Source organism: Pyrus communis, chromosome 5, assembly GCF_041283825.1.
Source record: "Pyrus communis isolate YQ-2024b chromosome 5, ASM4128382v1, whole genome shotgun sequence".
NCBI classification, from domain to species: Eukaryota; Viridiplantae; Streptophyta; class Magnoliopsida; order Rosales; family Rosaceae; genus Pyrus; species Pyrus communis.
Window position 1 is genome coordinate 12,319,747 of NC_142569.1, and position 22,304 is coordinate 12,342,050.

Genomic DNA, 22,304 nt, shown 5'->3' on the forward strand with positions numbered 1-22,304 from the left:
AATCCAATGGCACTCAGTCCATCTAATATTATATTATTTTATTCACATCAATTAATATTATATCATTTAATTTATTTGTTCTTTTTTCGAGAGAATTTCTTCATTTCTCTCGAAAGGTTTAGCATTTTTGTTTTCTTCCCACTGCTTCCATTCCTTCTTTGGTCCTTTCTCCCCTTATTTCTTCGACCAACCGTCTTTTCCCCCACTCTTTTTTTCTCTCCTTTTTCTCCATGTTTTCTTCTTCAAATGAGGAAGCTAATTATGCGCCTGATTTCATTTGGATCAAAAGACCAGTAGGTCTTTCTTCTTGTTCCTCGAATTAGAGAGAGCTATCTCTGCGCGGAGCAACCAAAGCCCCAGGATTGGCGGAGTAGAAATCGGGAAGAGGAAGGAGGAATTTGAGATAGGTTGTAGATGAAGAAGGCGTACGGGTGTATCAGATGGGGTTCTAGGGATCGAGAGGCGTCGGAGACGCGACGGAGAGTAATGGAGATGGAGATTGCGGTGAGGATGCAGTTGGAGATTGCAGAAAAATAAAATAAAAAAAGGCCCATGACGTCACGCTAGCATCAGCATAGCGTCATACGGGTCGGCTCACGCCTCTGTTGATTTTGGGCTGGCCTGGAGACCAGCTTAGGCTAGGTGCCAGTCAAAATGCTGGGCTGGAGTGATTTCACTGGGTGCCAGGTTGGTTTTTAAGCTGGGTGCTGGCCTTTCTCATCCCCGATGGAACTGCTCTTATTTGACTATACGGTTGCTCTGTCGATTTGCAATATGTCTGAGTTGGGCTTGGACGACAAGATTTTGGGTTTAGTAATTTGGTCCAAGAGTAAACTGGATTGAACTAATCTATTGGGGTGATGGCCCAGTATAAGCAACTGGTGGCCTATTCATTAGCCTAAACCCTAATTACATATTTACCAAACAATAAATCGTCAATTTTTCTTTAATGCACATTACTACATACACATCTAAGACCCAAATACTTAACCGGCAAGAAATTCTAATATCCTTGACTCATAAAAATAAAAATAAAAATAACAACAATATAATAATAAAACCTGTGTGCCAACATGGACAACCGAAACATCTGGTTAGGGAAAAAAAGCCTGACGACCCTGGTATGGGCCCTAGGCCTGCGAGTAGGGGCGTGTATAGGCCATTCAGGGCTAATACGGGGCGGGTCCTGTTTTTAAATAGGGGAAATAGGGCGGGGCGGACCGGGGCAATGGCATTTTAGGGTCGGGGCGGTTCCAGATGTATAGAAAACTGGGGCCCCAGACCGACTCGTTTGTAATTGAAATGGATGGCCCAAATTGAAAATAAACATACCTTCCAATCATGACCGTTGGTTTTTACCCTAGTTGAATTTAATCGAGTGAGTCTCACTCTCTCTCGACCTCGACCTCTCCGTCTCTGACCTCGTCCCCTCCCCTCCCCTGAGCCCCTCCCTTCCACGGTTCCCACCACCCACACTTCATCACTGCCCGTCAGTCATCTCCTTGCCCACCCCCGACATCACCGCCGTCATGAGTTTGGGCCCTGACAACCACCACCACTGATTTTCTTCTCGATTGTTCTCCTCGACGACATCTTACCCCAAACCTAGAGAACCCAGGCACCCGCACCACCCATCTTCTTGATTCTCCTTCTCTCCTTCCCGACGACATCATCGTCGTCGCGATCACCAACAGTTCATCACCGTCGCCAGTTCAGGTGAGTTCTTTAACCTCTTTTTCATTTTTTATTTTTTTATTTTTATTTTATAGGTTCTTTAACCTCTAATGTTTGTAACTTTGTAGTTTGAACTTTGATTTGATCTATTGGGGTGTATCATGTATGTAATATGTGCTCAATCTATTGGGATGTTCATGTTTGTTCTTGCTAATTTGGTGCATTTTCTAATTTTTTTAGCTTGTTTATTAGGTGTTTTCAGAGTTAATACTTAATTGAGCTGAATTTTCGTACCTGCAGAAGAAGCAAAATTTGTACTAAATTTTCACTCTAAAGGTTCATATTAAGGTTAACAGTGTTTTCATAAATTTTTATTGTCACAAATTCACAATTATGTTCATACAAACTCATGTATTGCTGATGAATTGGCGGGAACTGTGCTCTCCAATTATATATATGCAGATGGTTCTCACTTGGGATCAGTTTTCTCAGTTGTGTAATGGTTGAGTTAATTATCATTGGATTTTGTTAGTGTCGTATTATAGATGGACCGGTCTTCTTAATTTGCCATATTCTTTAGTTTCAACATCACTGCTATATTTGGATTTTGTTGTTGTTATCTGGTTTTGTTCTTTAATTTTGTTTTTCTGGTCTATGCTTAGAAAGTTTAAGGTTTTATGGTTTTGTTCTTTGGTCATGTCTGTGTGTGTGTGTGTGTGTGTGATTTGTTTCCTTTTTCCAGTCTTGGTGGTTTGTGTGTTCGATTGTTTCTATCCTGGTTTTGGTATGGATTGCAGGAGTAATGACATTATTTGTGCTTTGAGGTATAACAACTTGGGAATGCTCTTCTTTTTTAATTAATAGCTTCTGCTTTTATATTTTGAGTTGTATTGAACGTTATTTGAAAGTGGTACTTTGCATTCGAAGATAATATGTTTTTCTGGTGAGAATAGTTCCCGCACCCAAATATTTGCATAGTTCTATATGTCCTAATTCTGTCTTCCGTTAGGGTTTGATGTGAACTTCAAATTAAACTTGCAAATCCATGATTAGTTGCACTCAATCTTAAGAAGATAAAAATAAGAAGTAAATAATGAATGTTAAAAAAGTTCCAGTGATTTGTTTCTGTTCTAGCTGTGTTGGTTTGTTTTTATTTCATTGAATCTGAAATGTAGGGTTTTTTGTATGGTGTTGTAGACTTGTAGTTCACAGTCGCACAATTTTGGGATTGGAAAGAGTGGCGCTGGCACCAGATTCTTGAGGTTGGTTTCTGCAAAGTTTAGCATCTCTATTCTCTAACAACTACAAATCTGCAACAGGTATAATTAAATGTGCTCCTATCCTTCTATTAGTTCTATATGTATACAACACATTCTTGAATTTGAAAGAATAAGTTAATGGATTCTTGAGATGATTAATATTTTGTGGTAATTTCATGAAATTGGTGTGCATATTTCGAAATATCTTTATTTGATTAATGAATATACTTCCATTATTTAATTTTTTTATAGATTTCTTTCTACATTATGTCTCACTCTCAAAGTCAAAGTACCCCTAGTATTAATGTAGCATCATCTACGGCTAGTACATCACTATGTCCTCCACAACCACCAACAGAAGCATAACCCACACAGTCAAAATCATCAATGCCTCCCCCAAAACCCTCCTCCTCCAAAAAAAAGAAAAGCACCACCTATTCCAAAGACAAAACAACCAACTATAATAGCTTCACTAGAGAGATCTTCTTCTGAGAGATCTTATGTCACTAAGTGTACCGTATCGGAAATACAAGAAGTAGAAAAGGATGGAAAGAAAGAGATGGCGGAGGTACAAGTATTGAAGGTTAAGTGTAACCATTGTAACGCACTTTTTGCATGTGATACTAGTGGGGGTGGACCTAGTACTTACATTAAACATATTAATAAACATTGCAAGTCATATAAACCAACTGATGAGTTGCAAAAGGTTCTAGGCAGTTCTGGACCTTCTGGGGACGTTAAAAACATGCTTGTTGCTAAAGGGTGGAGCCAAGAAGAGGCAGTGGAAGGTATTGTTGAGTATATTGTGATCGACGAGGTACCTTTTAGTTGTGTGGAGAGTGAGGGGTTTAGGCGGATGATGTGTAAAGTTCAGCCTAAATTGTGTGTTCCATCTCGGAGAACTATTATGAGGAATTTATTCAATATGTATGATATCATGAAAGATCAGTTAAAAAATGAGATTCATAAGCATAGAGTGAGCTTGACTACTGATACATGGACAAGTGTGCAAAATTTGAACTACTTGGTGCTAATTGCTCATTTTGTGGATGATGAATGGAATATGCACAAAATGATTCTAAACTTTTGTTTGATTTCAAGTCATGAAGGCAAAGAAATAGGGAAGCTGATTGAGCAATGTTTGGTTGAGTGGGGGATTGAAAAGGTGATGTGTATCTCAGTTGACAATGCATCGACTAATAAAGTGGCAATTGAGTATGTTGTTCGTAAAATGCAGAAATAGCCTAATAGTAAAATGATTATGAATGGCAAGTTTATGCATGTGAGGTGCTTAGCTCATATTATCAACTTGGTAGTGAAACATGGGTTGAAAAGATTAGATACAAGTGTGGATGCTCTAAGAAATGCCGTGCGATTTGTGAGATCAAGTCCCCAAAGGTTTAGTTATTTCAAGAAATGTGTGGAGAATAAGAAGTTGGATAGTAGGGGTCTAGTTGTTATAGATGTGCCGACTAGGTGGAATAGCACATACATGATGCTAGAATCTTGCTTGAAGTTTAAAAAAGCATTTGAAAGGATGTCCGAAGATGATGAAGCCAATATATACTCCACCTATTTCAGTGAAAAGGTGCTTAATGATGAAGGAGAAGAAGTGGCGAGCAAATGGAGGGTTAGACCACCTAAGGAGGAATAATGGGATGGTGCAGAAGTGTTTGTGGAATTTTTGAAGGTCTTCTATCTTATAACTTTGAAAGTTAGTGCAAGTAAGTATCCCATATCTAATACAGCTGTTCATGATGTCATTGCTATGGAAAACGAGATTGAAAAGCTTTTTTTGCCTGAATATATGCAAACAGGAAGAACTGTAGAGATAGTGTTACGTGATATGACATTTAACATGAGAGCCAAATATTGAAAGTATTTTGGTTCAATTGAGTCCCTTAATCAAATATTTGTAGTTGCCCTTGTCTTAGACCCAAGGTTCAAATTGAGGCACTACATGCACTTGTGTAGAAAGCAATTACAATTTCCTGAAAAAGAGATTCAACAGAAAAGTAATCAAGTGAAGACATTGTTGAAGGCGATGTGTGATGAATATGCTTGCCAAGCGTTTGGTTCACAAACACAACAAAAGGGTAAAGAAGATTTAGTTCTTGACACTTTTTCTTCAAGGGTAAAACAATCATCTTCTAGTGTGCCAACAGAAAATCCAATGATATTTAGCTAAATCATGGATGATTGGGAGAAAGAACAAAAAGACATCGAGGATATTGCGCTTGTACATGAGGTGGATATGTATCTCCTTGACATTGTAGGGAAAGTACCACATGGTTCACAATTTGACGTTTTGAAATGGTGAAAGTTGAAAGGGAGGAGCACATATCCCACATTTGCTTTGATAGCGAAAGATGTCTTGCCAATTCAAGTGTCAACAGTTGCTAGTGAAAGTGCATTTAGTGGAGGAAAGAGAGTAACTGACCCTTGTAGATCATGTCTCCTTCCTCAAACAGTGGAGTCATTGATTTGCCTCCAAAACCGGTTAAGAAGTGAACAAATTGACAACATTGAGTATGAAGCAAGTCCCACGGAGCTTGAAATTTATTAAGAGTGTGAAGAAGGTAATTATTTTGTTTTGTATAGTTTGGTTTATAACTTTATATTAATTGGTTTACAATTAACGTTTGTTATTTGTTCTAGAATATAAAAGAAGAAGAGCAAATACTATATCTACAAGTTCAACCATCTCATAAAGTGTTCCTGAAATTGAAGCTCCTCAAACAACTCTAACGAATAAAGGAAAAGGAATTGTGGTAATATTTTAAACTCAAACGAATAAACTTTAAATTTCAATGAGGATAATATGATGTTGGACGTTAAATATGTCATGTTTATATTCTATTTTTGCTTACAGATTCAATGAGGATTGTTGTTAGAACTTGAGCGTTGGGTGTGGTTGTTTTGGATGTTAATTTGAAATTTATTGCAGATGTCATGTTTATGTTGTTTTGGATTATTTGATTCTTGGAATTTGGATGTCTTGGACTTTCGGATATTTTGTATCTTGATTTGATTTTTAGATGTTGGACGATGTAATATTGTTATTTTGGATGTATTGTTAATTTATGAACTTGGATGTTGGACTTTGTATTTAGATTGAATGTGAATAATGGTGAATTTGTGCAAAATCTGCATAAATGCAGTCTGCGACTCTGTGCAGTTGCAATCTGTGCAAATCTGTGCAGTTTGCAATCTGTGGAGTGCAATTTGCAATCTGTGTAGTTTGCAATCTTTACAAATTTGATTATTATTTTTTTTTCAAAAAAAAAAAAAAAAAGAAAAAAAGAAAAAAAAAGGACCCGTGGACCGGGGCCGAATCAGCCTGTTTCAACTGGGTCGAGTAAGGTCCGGTTCCTATGTTAGAAAATGCAATCATTGGCCCTGCCCGACCCATTTCCTTTGAACCCAGGTCTGGTCCAGTCCCTTCAAAATTGGGCTCGGCCCGACTCGTGCCCAGCCCTAGACCCTGGTTTTGGCTCGGGGGTCAAGTTTTCTGTAGGGAAGATGCTTATTGCTCATGGTTGAATTATCCAAGCATGAGGTTGTGACAGTGAGTATTGAAAACAGGGGCACTACGACCTTTGGTGAGAATGCTTGCAAACTGTTCATCAAAAGACACAAACTAAACCAGAAGCTTTTTGCTAGCAACTTTTTCTCTGACAAAGTGCACATAATTTCAATGTGTTTAGTCCTCTAATGGTGTACAAGATTAAATGACAATGCTATAGCTAATAGATTGTCACATAACAAAATAGAAGGATTAGGCAACTTAATTTGTAAGAAACCAAGTAATTGTTGAACTTAATCCAATCATGCAATTGTGAAAAGGCCTCGGTAGAAGTTCTTCTAATTGTTTGATGTTTCTTTGAAGATCATGAAATTGGATTATTGCCCAAAAACACTACCAACCTAGTGGTTGATCTTTTGTCATTTGGGTTACCAGCTCAATCTGCATCACTAAATGCCTTAAGATACAAGTCACACCCGCTATATTTGATACCATAAGATACAGTACCTTTGAGGTATCTGAGTATTCTCTTCATATCAAGAAACTATGAAACCATTGGTTCATGCATGAACTGACAACCTGACGCACATAGAAAACAATATCAGGTCTTGTGAACACAAGGTATAGAAATACCCCAATTGCACTTCTATATAGTTTAGGATTATTAAAGGGTTGCTCATCATCCTTGAGAAGTCTATTATAAGTTAGACAAGGAGTAGCACATTGTTTAGACTCAGCCATCTTATTTTTCTGTAGAAGATCCTTAATATACTTTTGAGACCAAAGGAAGGGTGTGTTGTAGAAATTCTCCCTTGTGTTGCTTTCTCCTCCAGTCGAGAGAGAGAGCTGTTATTTCCTTTTTTTCCCTTTAAAAATCTGATTGTCATTTGGTTTGAGAATCCTTGAATTAGAATTGGTGGAAGTAGGAAAAGCATCTTATTGCATGTTAAAGCTCTAAAGTTGAGCATCAAGTGCTTGATTAAAGTCCTCAATTAACTTTGGACAAAGGTTTGGCTTGTGTAGTATTTTGTACAAGTAGAAATTAATGGTTTTTCTTAGCTATAGATAAGAAAGACGAACACCGTGGGAGCTGAACACCATCAAATTCTGTTGAGGTAGAAGTTTTAACCATAAAAATATTTGGGTTTTCTTCCTGTTCGATAGATAACCGTTGGTGTTAGTACTTGACCAGTCACCACTCATAATGTTCCAAAATTAATAAATTAGCTTTCCTTGATTATAATTAGGGAAACGATATAGGCACACTCAAATTATTTATTTATTTTTTTTTTACAGCACACCCATGTTTATTTGTGCATTTAATTCTCTTTTTATTTGTTCAGTCTAAAAGCTAAAAATAAACGTAAGTGTATAAAAAGAAGCAAATACGTTTATGAAAATAACTTCTTTTTACAATTTGTCATGGGTCAAGTTGATTGAGAAAGTCTTCTAACAAGGTCAAGGTAAGGCAATAAGGGGCAAAAGTGGCCTCAGTTTGCATTGTTGGCATGAAAGAAAAACGTGACATGGTTTGGGCTGCATCTTGCACTTAAGAAGAAATTTTGCTAGATCCACCACTGATCCCAAATACCATATCCTCTGCTCTCTACTTTCGAGTGTCATTCCAAAAAACATAAATTTTATGAGTATATTCTTGTTGGCGTAGTTTGTTACATTACGGGTGCGTTTGTTGCATCAGACTATTTCTGACTGGACTAGCTTCAGGGATTAAGCTAGATTGGCTTAGCATAGACAAGTAGTATAAGAATAATGATGCGTTTGGTACAATGTCAGACTAAATTATTTTTGGGATTCAAATCCACTTAACCCAGATCAGAGTTCTTCCCAAAAATAAATTGTTGTAGCTGGATTCAGAGGAATGCCAAGAATTTGGTGATGGGTTTTCTGAGACAATGAGAGATTTTGGCGACGAGTTCAATATAGGCGAGGTGTCGGGATCCGTCTAAAACCATCCCATCAAGCATGCATGAAACTTTCCAGCATGACGTTGATTTAGGTGACGAGTTCGGTTTGGGCGAGGTGTTGGAGTTGGCGACGAGGGTGATTTTTGCGACGAGCCATCGCAAACGATGCATGAGAGACTGGGTTCGAGGGACTGTTTGCAGACGAGGGAGACAGAATGAGCAATCTCGTAGTTTTTTTTTTTGGGGTCTGGCTAAGACCTCCCAATGAGGGATTTAGTCTAGGCGAATCCTTCTTTATCCCATTAAACTTAATCTTGCCTCTAACAGACACACACATACACTAATATGTAATTCATTTCAGACCAATAAAACTTAACGAGTCCAAACAAACGTGTAAGTTGAAGGAATGAAATCGTTGAAATGCGAGATCCCACATGGAAGAAGTGCACAATAATTTAGCTACAGTTGAAAAGTAGGTGATAACATTTTTATTGCACAGAACTTAAGACTTTTTAAGAAGAGACTCCATATCTGCTCGTCACAAAACAACAACTAACTAGCCAACAGTCAAAGTCAACACAAATATTCTCAAAGTTTAGCAAACTTTGAGAAAGAAAAAACAAGTCGGTGTTGGAGTGTTGACATTGGTGGAGCCACTAAAAAGCCACAGTTGACATTGACAACCTAGCCAAGCTAAACAAATAAAACTAAACAGACGCAGATATAGCCTCCCCAGTCCCCACCCATGTATTGGTTTGTTATTTCTTTTTATTTGCTATGTTGCCATGCATGCAGGCGCACTAATAGAGATTAACATCTTGCATTTTACAAATTAACATTCAGAAACCTCTCTTGATAAGGATAACAAGTTTTAGTTCATGCTTCACTTTTAATGTCTATGGATCAAATTCACTACTACAAGTTATGTACATCAATAAGAGAGTAATTAGTAGCAGGTAAACTGTAAATGTAGTCGTTTTGTTTCAATAAATTCAACGATTGAAAAGAAAGTATGAAACAAACTGTAACTTCAAGATGCCTTATGCAGAGGCGGACGCACGAAGGGGCAAAGAGGGTCAACTGACCCTTTGAACTCTGGCGAATCTCTATGGATAATTTGGGTGCTCCCCCTTTGAAGGTTGGAGTTGTCTTTCATATATATCTTCCAACAATTTGACAAAATACCTTAAAAAAGAGTTGCTCTTTTTATTATTTTCTTTTAAATATTACCCGGTCTTCATACATGTGTAATTCGTAATTACATTGATTTTGGTTCTTCTGGTTGCTACTATTTCAATGGAGAGAGTCCTTCTCGTTATGAATATTATGAAAAATCTGGTGTGTAACCAAATAGGAGATCAATGGTTAAATGATAACATAGTGGTTTATATTGAGAGCAATGTTTTTTCTTCAATTGACAACAAAGTTATAACGCAACGTTTTCAAAATAAGAAAATGCGTCGTGGACAACTGTAACTTGTATTATTAATTTTTTCTATAAGTTATGAATGATAGAACTATGATTTAATTTTTAAAATTATTATTATTATATGTCTAAGAAATACTTCTAAACTTTTACATGTAACCCTCCAAACTATGCTTTATGTGCATATTATTATATGAATACAAAAAATAAACCTTGTACTTGAAATTAATATCTTCTTGTGAAAAATACTAAAAAGTTAAAAGTCCACTTAGGATAGAGTGAATATTCAAATCAAAGAAATTAATAAAATAATAATAAACTAATTAACAATATATGGAAAGGCAATACCGCGTGCGGGTCGATGCCGCTTAATTCTCGGCAATGTCGCTCTCCGACGCCCGAGATTGAACCTGTAGCCGTAAGCCACGCTCCCTTTTCATCTCTCCAAAATCCAAATCCCTCAATTTTCCCCAATTCCCCCAATTTTCTCTTCCTCCTTCCCTCCCCTCACACAAATGACAGCTTCCCAGCTCCCCAAACCCAGCTGCAACACACAGGTACTCTAAAATTTCAAATTTTTATCTCCAGTTCTGTTTGCCTTTTCCATTTTTTTGTTTTGGATTTTGATCGGTACCCATCTCAGTTTTAAGCATGCCCGCTTGGAATTTGTTCTGTATTTGATCTGCTTAGCTCTAGTTTCAACATGTTGATTGTAATTTGGATGACATGGGATTGTTTTAAATGATGGGTTCTTAGGGAAATTGTGTTCTGGATCTGTGACTGTGCAGGAAATGATGGATTATTAGGGGAAGTTGTGTTTGTTCTTGTTGGATGGTCTCAGCTTCTTCTAGTCCAGCATGCGAATGATAATTCCTTTCGTGTTTGTGATTAGATATGTTGAAATTGAATAAAATACATATAGGTAGTGGGATTCTTTTTTCTGTATAGATGGGTGGAGTTTCGCGGTTTCAGTTTGGTGATTTGATCATAGAGATACTATATTATTATTTGATTATGGAAGTATAGGGAGATAATGTACATGATTTCTGAATTTGATTGTGGTTTTTGCCAAAGGATTCGTTGTAATGGAAAAAGAAGTATTAGAGTAGAAGTTTTTTTTGGTATGAAGAGTGACTTGTATGCCTGGTCTTAACTTGTCACTTTGAAGGAGAGTTTCTGGTAGCTGAGTGATCATTCGTATGCAGCTAAGTATGTCCAAGCACTTGTTTGATACCATGACCAATGAGGTGCCTGGCACATCAGGTCAATGGATCCAGAAAGAAGCGACTTTTGTTGTCCCAAACACAGTAAAGAATGTACATAAGAATGTTTCTGTACAGACAGGTGAGGAATTTTCTATGGAGTTTCTTCAGGATCGTTCTGCAGCGAGAAGAGTTCCTGCTGTGACTGATATGGTTGAGAATCGCGAAAATGGGGTTGGGTTGAATTATAATCAGAATAATCGGCTGGGATATCAGGATCTTACTGATCTTCTGGGGTTGAGGAGAATGGATTCCGAGTGTGCATCTGATACGTCTGACTTTATCTCAGCAAAAGGGTCCAGTAAAGATATTGAAAGCGAGGCTTGTCTTGACAAGTTAGGCAGATGCAACAGGGAGGAGGTTGATAGCGGACAAGGATCAAGGAAGGCTTTTGGAGAACTGAACGTTGACAGAGCTGGGTTTGGACCAACTGCCTTACCTATGTATATGTCTGAGTCCCATCATTCCAACACTGTTAATGGTTCAGGAGCATTGGATGGTTCTCAATCTGGGAAGATGAAGTTTCTTTGCAGTTTTGGTGGAAAAATTTTGCCCAGGCCTAGCGATGGGAAACTCAGATATGTTGGGGGGGAGACGCGCATTATTTCCTTCAGGAAAAGTATTTCATGGGAAGAGCTTGTGAAGAAAACTTTCAGTTTTTGCAACCAACCTCATACAATCAAGTACCAGCTCCCAAGCGAGGATCTTGATGCTCTTATATCCGTTTCTTCTGATGAAGATCTTCAAAATATGATAGAGGAGTACCATGGCCTCGAAAGGCATGAGGGTTCTCAGAGACCTCGAATCTTTTTGATTCCGTTAGGTGAATCTGAAAACACATCTTCCTTTGAGGCAGATAGCATACATCAAAGTAACCCTGATTACCAATATGTTGCAGCTGTAAATGGCATGATAGATCCTAGTCCTAGGAAAAACATTGGAGGTAAGAATTCGACTACTGAAGCAAGTCAACAGGGAACCAAGACTGTCCTATTCCCTATGGAAATTAGGAGTGATTTTAAAGCTTTGCATCCTAATCAAAATTTAAGTGAACCCCAGGATATGACTCGGTCTCCCATTCAGTCTTCCTTTTCTCCCATTCTGCATCAGCAAGGAGATTCCAAGGGTGTTCATTTACAATCACATGGTCTAAACTCATGCCAGGGCAGTAATGAGAGTAGCAGTTCTTTTATAAGTGCTCAACCACCACAAGATAACTCCAGCAATAGCACGGAAGGTTATAAAATTCATCCACAGGGGGCAGTAACTCTTATGGATTATCACCGCCCTTGTAAGCAAGCTGATGATGGACATCTGGGCCTATACCATGGAGGACATAGTCTCAACCACAATCCCAGCAAAGATCCCATGTCTACTTTAGTTGTCGGTCAAAATGTTGGTGATTTTGATGGATTCTCCCATGAGAGGCCAGTGCAGAAGGAAAGAATATTCTCTCCTGAGCTTGTCTCACACCAAGAAGATTCAAAGAATATGTTGTCAGGATCTAATGATTACGTTAATTGTCATCCTGGCATGCATCATGCATATTCTGATTCAAAACTGCAAGAGAATGGAAGGAGGTCTGTATATTGTTCACAAGAAGGAATAAGCCCACCGTCCCCCTTAATTTTTGCAAAGGCTCAATCATCATTGCTGCTAAACTCAGTTATTTCTCAAGAAAAGCCGACTCTACTGCGTGACAATATTGAATCTTTGAATCCTAGGTTACACAATCAGTTACATGGTACGGAGTCGATAGGATTGCGCAGCAGACTGGATTTGCCGAATTCATCTCCATGTTTAGAATCACTGGGCAGGAATGAAGATTCTCCCAAATGTAATGATTTTCATGAAAAATGCCGGACAGCTAAACAGAAAGATTCTTTGACTTTGGAGCAGACGAAGAAGGTCAATCAAAAGGATCCTTTCTTACATCAAGATGAAACCCTTTATGGGACAAGATCACCTGCCACTGAAGTTGATTATCGGAATGGATTTCCTAATATAATCCCCAAACCATCATCTACTTTTGCCGCTGGGGTTGTTCCTGCAGCAATTAATTTACAACCGTTGGTAAACAAGAAGGTGGAGGATTCACAAAGCTTCCAGGGTGACAAAAGCCCTGCCGATCTTCTTGTCACGAGTCAAAGAACTGCCAATGATCAGGACTGTGCTTTGGCAGTGATGCCTAGTGGTGAAAAAGGACATGATGTTTCAGGGGCCAGGAATTCTGAAGTTGCAGGCATATTTCCAAGTACTAAACAGCATTCTCGTGATGAAAATTCTTTGGCTGATCTCATCTCAGGGTTGTCCAATGGCCAAGTTTCCCATGAGCCTGCACGACCAGAACTTGTTGCAAGTCAAAAGGATATGCGTTTCCAAGAACCCCTGCATATGAACTCTGCACATGTGCACCCAGTTACAGTTCTTCATGATCCTGTACTGGAAAAGAGTGACCACATGGTGTTGCATAAGCCAGTCCAAGATGTTGTGTTTAAAAGACAGGTCTCTCTTCTTGATGATGACTTTGTAAATTACCCTGATAAGAATGCTGAGAAGTTGAGCTCAAATGTCGAAGATGTTAGTTTGGCACCAACAAAACCCCCAACAATGAGGAATGATAAAAAACAGTTGGAGTCAGTGAAAATTGTGGAAGACATAACGAACGGTATTACTTCTGGCATTCAGTCTTCATCACCAGTTTCCCCATATGCTGTGGACGAACCTGTTGTTGATCTCATATCTCCAACTGCAACAGAGGTGGAGAGCGTCAATGAAGAGTCTGAGTATGAGGTAAAATTGATGAAGTTTGTATCTGATTTGCAAGTTATGTATATACTTGTAGATTTGAACTTTGAATTACTGTTTGCGTTATTTGTAGGATGATAAGGCTGATGAAGAAGACAAAAATGAATCATTTAGTGATGCAATGATTGCTGAAATGGAAGCCAGCATCTATGGCTTGCAGGTATTCCGCTGATGTCTTAAGTTTCTTGTTTGGAACATGTTTTTGTTTATTATAGTACACAAGTTTACATCTGCTGACTGGAGTCCCCGCTGCTGCCAGCTTATGTTGCAGCATTCTATATATAAAAAAAAATTCTTGAAGAGGTTTCTTGCTGTGGGTCAATTTTGAGGATACCAATCCTTGTATTAATTGAAAGGTCTGATCATTTATTTCTTCAAAGAAGAAAGAGTTCATTGTTTTTTAAATTCCCTTGAAAAAGTATAGCATCTGATGATTATATATGATGGGATTGTCTCTTGGTAAATGCAATGATTCTCATTTCAATGTTTCTCGAGTCTCCTAAATCCCTAATGAGAACAGATGGCTCTTGCTCCTCTTTCCTCTTAAGAGCATAGATATGTAGTCTGTATGGAGAGATTTTTTCACTGATAACAATGGGATGTGTGGTGCAGACAACAATCACTCATGTGCTTGTAAACTTCTCATATGTGTGTAGATAGTAGCATTGTGTCGCTCCTTGAGATAATAGTATTACTAAAATGCTCTCTGATTTGTAAATAGATCAGTTTCCAGCATTTTTTTGGGAATTTACGAAAGTTCAATTTCTTTATGCAACTGAATTTTCTAAATGTGATCCAGATTATAAAAAATGCTGATCTTGAAGAATTAAGGGAATTAGGATCTGGTACATATGGAACTGTTTATCATGGAAAATGGCGGGGAACAGATGTTGCTATAAAGCGAATAAAAAAGAGCTGTTTTGCAGGAAGATCATCAGAGCAAGACCGACTGGTGGGTTTCCTGAACAAATTTGTTTTGTTATTTTTCCCAGTACCTGCACAGTTGGTGTTGAGAAAAGTTAACATCTGTGGTTGTTTTATTGACAATAACTCGTGACATTAAATGTTTGAGTAATATGACATTCTGTGGCTTCTAGCATCTATTATAACATACACCTTCTGCCTTCAAACAAGTGTATCATTTTTATCTGGAAAATACTGTGTACCTTATGGACAATCTGTAAATTTCTGCGAATATTTGTAATTTTCATTTGACACACATGTGAAGTTGATTGTTCATTTGGCTTGTATTAGACAAAAGACTTCTGGAGAGAGGCGCAAATCCTTTCAGCTCTCCATCATCCAAATGTGGTTGCATTCTATGGAGTAGTACCTGATGGAGCTGGAGGAACGTTGGCAACTGTAACTGAGTACATGGTGAATGGATCACTGAGGCATGCCCTACTAAAAAAGGATAGGTAATTTTTCTATCATTTCTTTTCCTTTTTGCTTCTTAAAGTTTTTATGTATATCTTAGAACATGGAATTCCTATGCAGATCACTTGACCGTCGTAGAAAGCTTATAATTGCCATGGATGCAGCATTTGGCATGGAATACTTGCATTCAAAGAATATTGTCCATTTTGATTTAAAGTGTGACAATCTGCTAGTCAACTTGAGGGATCCTCAACGACCTATATGCAAGGTAAGTTAATCTGGAACCAAGTTTCATGTTCAGGGATTGACATAAAAGCTCTTTATTAGAAAGCATTTTTCTTTGTAGTCCTTATACAATTCCGGAGACCTTGAAATTCCTTAAAGCGGAATTGGGAAATTTTATAAAACTAGGTTGACTATTATGGTGCCAAAAGTTTCCCGGCTGATGCAATTGGGTAGATCCAGTGGGAGTTTTCTTTTCTCTTAAATGGAGGGTAGAAGTCAGAAAGTGATCATTTTTGTATGGGGTGTGATATCCACACACCTTTTTTTACTTCTCACACACCTTTTTAATTTTCGGCCGTCAGATAGGATGAGTTGAAGAAGATCAAAGGACAGAAATTAACAAAGGGTGTGTAAGAAGTAAAAAGAGGTGTGTGGATAGCACACCCCTTTTTGTATCCCTTGTGGAACCTTTTATGTGAAATTTTAGCCACATATCAAAATGTTTCATTCATTACTTTATTTTTTCCCTGGGGACTTGGATAAAAGATTTTTCTTTAATGCTGATGATTGGGAATTGATCTTTTAGGTTGGGGATTTTGGTTTATCAAGAATCAAACGCAATACCTTGGTATCTGGTGGTGTGCGAGGAACTCTTCCTTGGATGGCACCAGAACTATTAAATGGCAGCAGCATCCGGGTTTCCGAGAAGGTTAGTATGACTATATATATATATATATATATATATATATATATATATATATATATATATATATATGTCAGCAATGTTGAAGGCAAAGACAATTGTTTGTTTTGTAATTAACGCTATGGTATTAATTTTGACAGGTTGATGTTTTCTCATTTGGAATTTCAATGTGGGAGATCTTGACCGGGGAGGAACCATATGCCAATATGCATTGCGGTGCCATCATTGGTAAGTTTATGTCATGGACCTAATTATCAATATCATCGGTACTGATGGCGAATAAAATGAAGAAATTTCGTTGGCTGAAAAATCTCATTGGATCTGTTTTAAATATCTTTCCCCTGCTTGCTTTGAATTAGGATCAACATGGATACTTCGAATTTTTATATTAATTTTTCAACTGATTGCAAACTTGTGAACGAAGGTGGAATTGTGAAGAACACTCTTCGACCTCCTATTCCAGAACGTTGTGATTCTGAGTGGAAGAACCTGATGGAACAGTGCTGGTCACCTGATCCTGACATCCGTCCATCATTCACCGAGATAACTAACAGGTTGCGAGCTATGTCCAACGCACTTCAGGCGAAGGTACCTAGCAATCAGACAAGCCAGATAAAGCCCAATGTTTGACATTCTTGCCAGGTACCAGAATTATATGATATCTCCAACGGAAACCCTTCCGGTCGATGATCAAAACTTTGACGGCGATCAATTCATCCCCACAATTCGTCGGTGTATTGATTTGCTCTTCTGTTGATAAGAGACTACATAATTTTTTTATTCTTTTGTAAAATAACACCGGGTCATACTAGCATGCTGGGAAGAGGCGATCGACAGTTTTTCTGCTAAGTTTGGTGTCAATGTATTTTTGCTGGAGAAACGATTGTCCATATGTATATATTATATACACAGAAATCAAATGATAGGACTTTGTCTGGTTTACCTTTTACCTTGTCCCTTTTCTCTTATTGATTTATAAAATGTGCGTTCACCAACCTTTGATGACGATGGCTCTTCGTCTAGGAGATATATGTACAAATAAAACCGGCTATAAATTTTTAATAAAAATAGAATCGGAGTGACACTAATAGACAATTAAAGAGTACTTAACTGTGTTATATATGGCTTGTTGTCTATTTATTGTGCCCTAGTTTCGATTTTTAATTAAACATATGGTCTAATATCTTTGTAGATATTGAGTTGTGTTCCAACCCATGCGTCATCTAAACTCCTCATTTCGAACCCTCCCATCCTCTTAATAATAATACTTTAAAAGAAAAAAAAATTATATTTTTTGAGAAAGAAGTGAAAACGAAATTGCACGGCAGCCCTGAGTCAATGATTTTGGCCTCATGTGGATTCACACCCACCAAACGTAATGTAACGACCCGTTTTAAAATTACGAAAATACCCCTAACTAACGGAATTGTGGACTCTTGTTGACCTTTGGTTGCCGACATTTTAGAATTTTTCTCATATTTTATTCTTGTATCACTCGTCGAACAAGGCAAAAATGGATTTTACTCTTGGTCTCAGTGGAAAAACGTGGCAGTTGTTGGTTCGTTGTATTTTCCTAGAAGAATGAAAAAGCAAAAATGGATATGTTTATTAGAAAGCATTTTTATTCATCATCTGGTGTATATTTAATATCCTATTTATCATCGTTATATGAATTTGAATTTCCAGATTCGTGTAATAAATAAGCATAAATCTTAAAATTTAAACTCATCTAACAATAATAAATAAGACGACGAACATACATCATAACTAAATGATGATGGGCAAAAATACACTCACGTTTGCTGTGGTTGGTTTCAGTGAAAAACGTGGGAATTATTGTGGTTGGTGGCTTTACTCGTGGTCTTCTGAAACGGAGTATAATATTAGGTAGCATCAGCCCTTCCGTTTCACAATTTGACTAAGTGGGTTGGCGGCTTTGGTCAAGTCCTTACTTGGAAATTTCAAGGGTCGATCTTATCAATCATAATCCTATAAATTCCCACAAACCGTTGCATATTTTTTGCTGCTCCACAAATTGTACTGATCAAGGAGAGCTTTCTGCATTCCATTTTCTAGAGAGAGAAAGAGAGGAGGGAGAGAGAGAGAGAGAGAGAGAGAGAGAGAGAGATGGATAAAGCACTTAACAGACAGAAGGTTGTGCTTCAGCATTTGAGACCCAGTTCTTCCGTCTCTTCTCCAGATTATGAATCTGCTGCTCTCTCTGTAAGTTTATCCACTTTCTTTTCAGTTCACTTCTTAATTTTGTAAATATTTTTGCTTTATATTATTCAGCTGATTTTAATTTTATTTTAATTTATTTCTTCTGAAATGGTTTGTTAGGCTTCAACATGTGCAGCTGGGGATAGTGCTGCATACCATAGAACATCTGCTTTTGGAGACGATATAGTGATTGTGGCGTGAGTAATTTAAAATTTTAAACTGATTTGATGAAGTTATTAAATTTTTCTTATTTGTATCTTTGTATGGAATTTGTAATAAAGTTGATAGCTTTAAAGCTTCTCTCTATTGAATCTTGCTGCAAAATCATGTTACATAGAGCCTACCGGACTGCCATTTGCAAGGCGAAGCGTGGCGGTTTTAAGGATACTATGCCTGATGATTTACTGGCGCCTGTTTTAAAGGTTAGATACAGTTCCCAACTTAATTGCAGAGAAATGAATGTGTTTCTACAAATTGTGAATGTATTACCCCCTGACCCCTACGCAGCGGAGTTTGAATCTTCGTTCTCACAATTTGGATTAGCTTAAAGTAGAGTATCGCATGTACAAATAGAAAGGGGGATTGGATATTGACATCTGGTGTGCTTTTTATGCAGGCAGTGATAGAGAGAACAAATTTGAACCCAAATGAGGTGGGGGATATAGTTGTTGGTACAGTTCTGGCACCTGGCTCACTTAGAGCAATTGAATGCAGGATGGCAGCGTTTTATGCTGGCTTTCCAGGTAAGTTTTTAGCTTTAATTGATGTTTTGGAGGCCCTTCTTTGTGTTTGGTTTGGCTTATAGTGTGATGGTTTGTTGATTTTGTCCAGATACGGTTCCCATTAGAACTGTTAACAGGCAATGTTCATCTGGCCTTCAGGCAGTTGCTGATATAGCTGCTGCTATAAAAGTAGGATATTACGACATTGGTGAGAAAAACTCTTGATTATGCATGCATCTAATTAGCCGCTAGGTGGTCTCCATCAATGGACTTGAACTGTCTTTTGAATGCAGGCATTGCAGCTGGATTGGAGTCCATGACAGTTGACAACATTAGCGGATTAAGTAAAGTTAACCCTAAAGTATAATCTAACTCTCCTTGTTTACTTGATAGTTTTGTTTACGTGGTGTTATTTTGAACTGATATATGTTGTCAATAGGTGGATATCTTTGCACAAGCACGCGACTGCGTTCTTCCCATGGGTATGACTTCTGAAAATGTTGCCGAGCGATATGGTGTGACTCGGGAGGAACAAGACAGAGCCGCTGTGAGTTTTCTGTCTGTTTTAAGTTAAAACATGCATTAACTGTTCGATAAACTGGTAATGCTGAATCTGTAATTCCATGAATGTTTGTGAACAGGTAGAATCACATAGGCGTGCTGCTGCAGCCGCAGCATCCGGTAAATTCAAAGATGAAATTGTCCCTGTATCTACTAAGGTAAATATAAAAATGTGCTCCCTTTATTTGTGAAGAGTTCTACATAAGTAAAATGGTATTTTATTTTCTTGTAATTGGTTATTTGTATCATCAGATTGTGGACCCAAAAACTGGAGAGGAGAGGCCTGTTACAATTTCTGTGGATGATGGGATCCGTCCAAATGCAAACATGAACGATTTGGCTAAACTAAAGCCTGCATTCAAACGAGATGGTTCTACAACTGCAGGTATTTTGTCACTCAATTATCATAAAGCTTGCTGCTAGTTATGCAGGACAGTTTCTTCGTTTAATTTTACACAACTTTTTCGTCTTTTTTAAACTTGTTTCAAGCGTTGTGAATCAGTTCATTGCTTTTGTCTTTCAGGAAATGCTAGCCAGGTGAGCGACGGTGCTGGAGCAGTCCTCCTTATGAAGAGAAGTTTAGCTATGCAGAAGGGACTTCCTATTCTTGGTGTTTTCAGGTATGCCGTTGATTATTTTTGTTCAATTTAATTGCTTGACTTCCTATTCTCGAGTTGACTTTATAGTACAGATACTGCAAATTCATAGGGAAGAACTCTAATTATTAAGAAACCGAAAATTGAGAGATGGGCTGGTAGAGGTTTATCCATTCTTAATATTTCTTTTCATTGGTAATGTTGTTAATTTCCTTGAGATGGATATGTTCAAGAATTCGCTAAAGCTTTCTTTGTACTTTGGATACAACTTTATGATCTCTGTGCAGGAGTTTTGCTGCTGTTGGTGTGGATCCCGCTGTCATGGGGGTTGGTCCAGCTGCTGCAATTCCGGTAGCAGTGAAATCTGCTGGTCTTGAGCTTGATGATATAGATCTATTTGAGATAAATGAGGTAATGCATTGCTATTGATTTCTGTAAGCTTCAAGATGAATTAGCTTATCTTTGAAGATTTTGACTAAGCAGTTTTATTGGTTTCATTTAGGCATTTGCATCTCAATATGTATATTGTATCAAGAAATTGGAGCTTGATCCTGAGAAAGTCAATGTTAACGGAGGCGCTCTTGCTCTAGGGCATCCTTTAGGTGCTACAGGTATACGAACTGACGAATTAAATTAGAATCTTATCTTAAATTTCTGCAATAAACTAAAGCTGATATGTTTTGACACAACTACTCGTTCACTGTGTCATCTGAGGCGAATATTGTATTTGTTTTTGTGTGCTAGGTGCTCGCTGTGTTGCAACTCTCCTGAATGAGATGAAGCGCCGTGGCAAGGATAACCGCTTTGGTGTGATCTCCATGTGCATAGGTATCCTTTTGCGCTCTTCCGTCTAATATAACTATGAACGAAGGTAGAATATTGAGGGCTTGATACGAGAATAAGAAACGCGACTGTGTGTGTGTCCTTGTTGCAGGCTCAGGTATGGGGGCTGCTGCAGTTTTTGAAAGAGGGGACTCAGTTGATGAGTTAAGCAATGCTAGAGCTGTCTAGAGGAACAGTATTTTGCCAAACGAAGTTACATAGCGCATCTTGGTAAATTTTGTTGGTTCATCAAAATAAATACCCCACTGGGATGTATTTCGAAACCTAATTAAGGGCTGGTTTGGTATTGCTGTGTTTTGAAAAAAAGCTGCTTCTGCTGTGATGTGAGAATAAGCAGCTATGAAATAAAGCAACAGAGTGTTTGGTAAACTTTTTTGTAAAAGTACTTTTGAAAAAAAAAAGCGGTATTATAGTGTTTGGTAAACTTTTATGTAAAACAGATGTGAAAAAAAAGCTGGTTTTCAAAGCTGGGTTTTGTAGCTTCTTGTTTTTAACTTTTTTTCATCCAAAACTGTGAAAAAAAGCTGAAGCTGAATGTTTACCAAATACAAAAACAACTCCTAGCTTTTTTTGATACCAGTTTTTTTCAGAATCATCTCAGTACCAAATCAGGCCTAATAAAGCTCCACAGCTTTTTTTTTTTTTTTTTCTGTTATGTTTTTGTTCTTATCAATTCATGTTTCTTTTGAATGACCTGGTCTCCACGTTTACTTTGATTTTTAAGGGGTTTATATATTTTCTGTAAATTCCCAAAACCAAAACAAAACGTTCAAGCATTTAAATCACAATGTTGTGTACCGATATGCTCTACCGTACCTACTTAAAAAAAAAAGAACAATAAAAAGAATTGAGAACGATTCGTAACCATTACGTAAATCTAGGGTTATAAAGTCCTAGATGAATGAAGATGAGGTTGTACCAATTCAGATAAGATATGTGGACTCGAAAACAAATTGGAACTTCAATCCTAATTGTTCAGATGTTGCCGATTGTTTTTCCACTTCACTATTCTTTTATCTAGGTCTGGTTCCATCTTTTTTCCTCTTCCAATCCACTCTTTCGGCTACCATGGTTGGTGGGTAAAAGAAAATATGGACTTAGAGTTTGATTTGTGTCACAGAAGCCGATGCCTTGGTCCTCAAACGTCTAGTCATAAGGAATGTTACTCAAGGAAGAT

At 37.8% G+C, this 22,304-nt stretch overlaps 2 protein-coding genes across 6 annotated transcripts; both read left to right on the plus strand.

The window, feature by feature from the left end:
* Positions 1–10,126: 10,126 nt before the first annotated feature.
* On the plus strand, positions 10,127–17,134 carry LOC137725615 (RAF-like serine/threonine-protein kinase 20). 5 transcript variants are annotated; one of them, XM_068464365.2, is made up of 9 exons: positions 10,127–10,367; positions 10,599–13,865; positions 13,954–14,040; positions 14,680–14,832; positions 15,135–15,298; positions 15,378–15,525; positions 16,069–16,191; positions 16,326–16,413; positions 16,610–17,134. In XM_068464365.2, the coding sequence occupies exons 2-9, from the start codon at positions 11,010–11,012 to the stop codon at positions 16,813–16,815; spliced, it is 3,825 nt and encodes a 1,274-aa protein (XP_068320466.2). In that variant the 5' UTR covers positions 10,127–10,367; positions 10,599–11,009; the 3' UTR covers positions 16,816–17,134. The 5 variants fall into 5 exon arrangements, with proteins under 5 accessions (XP_068320466.2, XP_068320469.2, XP_068320465.2 ...); XM_068464368.2 differs by having other exon boundaries at positions 10,171–10,367; positions 10,979–13,865; XM_068464364.2 differs by having other exon boundaries at positions 10,171–10,367; positions 11,016–13,865.
* An 891-nt stretch (positions 17,135–18,025) lies between these two features.
* On the plus strand, positions 18,026–21,496 carry LOC137725358 (3-ketoacyl CoA thiolase 1, peroxisomal). Its single transcript, XM_068464016.2, has 14 exons — positions 18,026–18,408; positions 18,526–18,602; positions 18,743–18,827; positions 19,022–19,148; positions 19,237–19,335; positions 19,421–19,488; positions 19,567–19,674; positions 19,769–19,846; positions 19,941–20,073; positions 20,212–20,308; positions 20,572–20,695; positions 20,787–20,895; positions 21,029–21,112; positions 21,219–21,496. Exons 1-14 carry the CDS (start codon positions 18,313–18,315, stop codon positions 21,293–21,295), a joined length of 1,362 nt encoding a protein of 453 aa, XP_068320117.2. The 5' UTR covers positions 18,026–18,312; the 3' UTR covers positions 21,296–21,496.
* Positions 21,497–22,304: the final 808 nt, after the last annotated feature.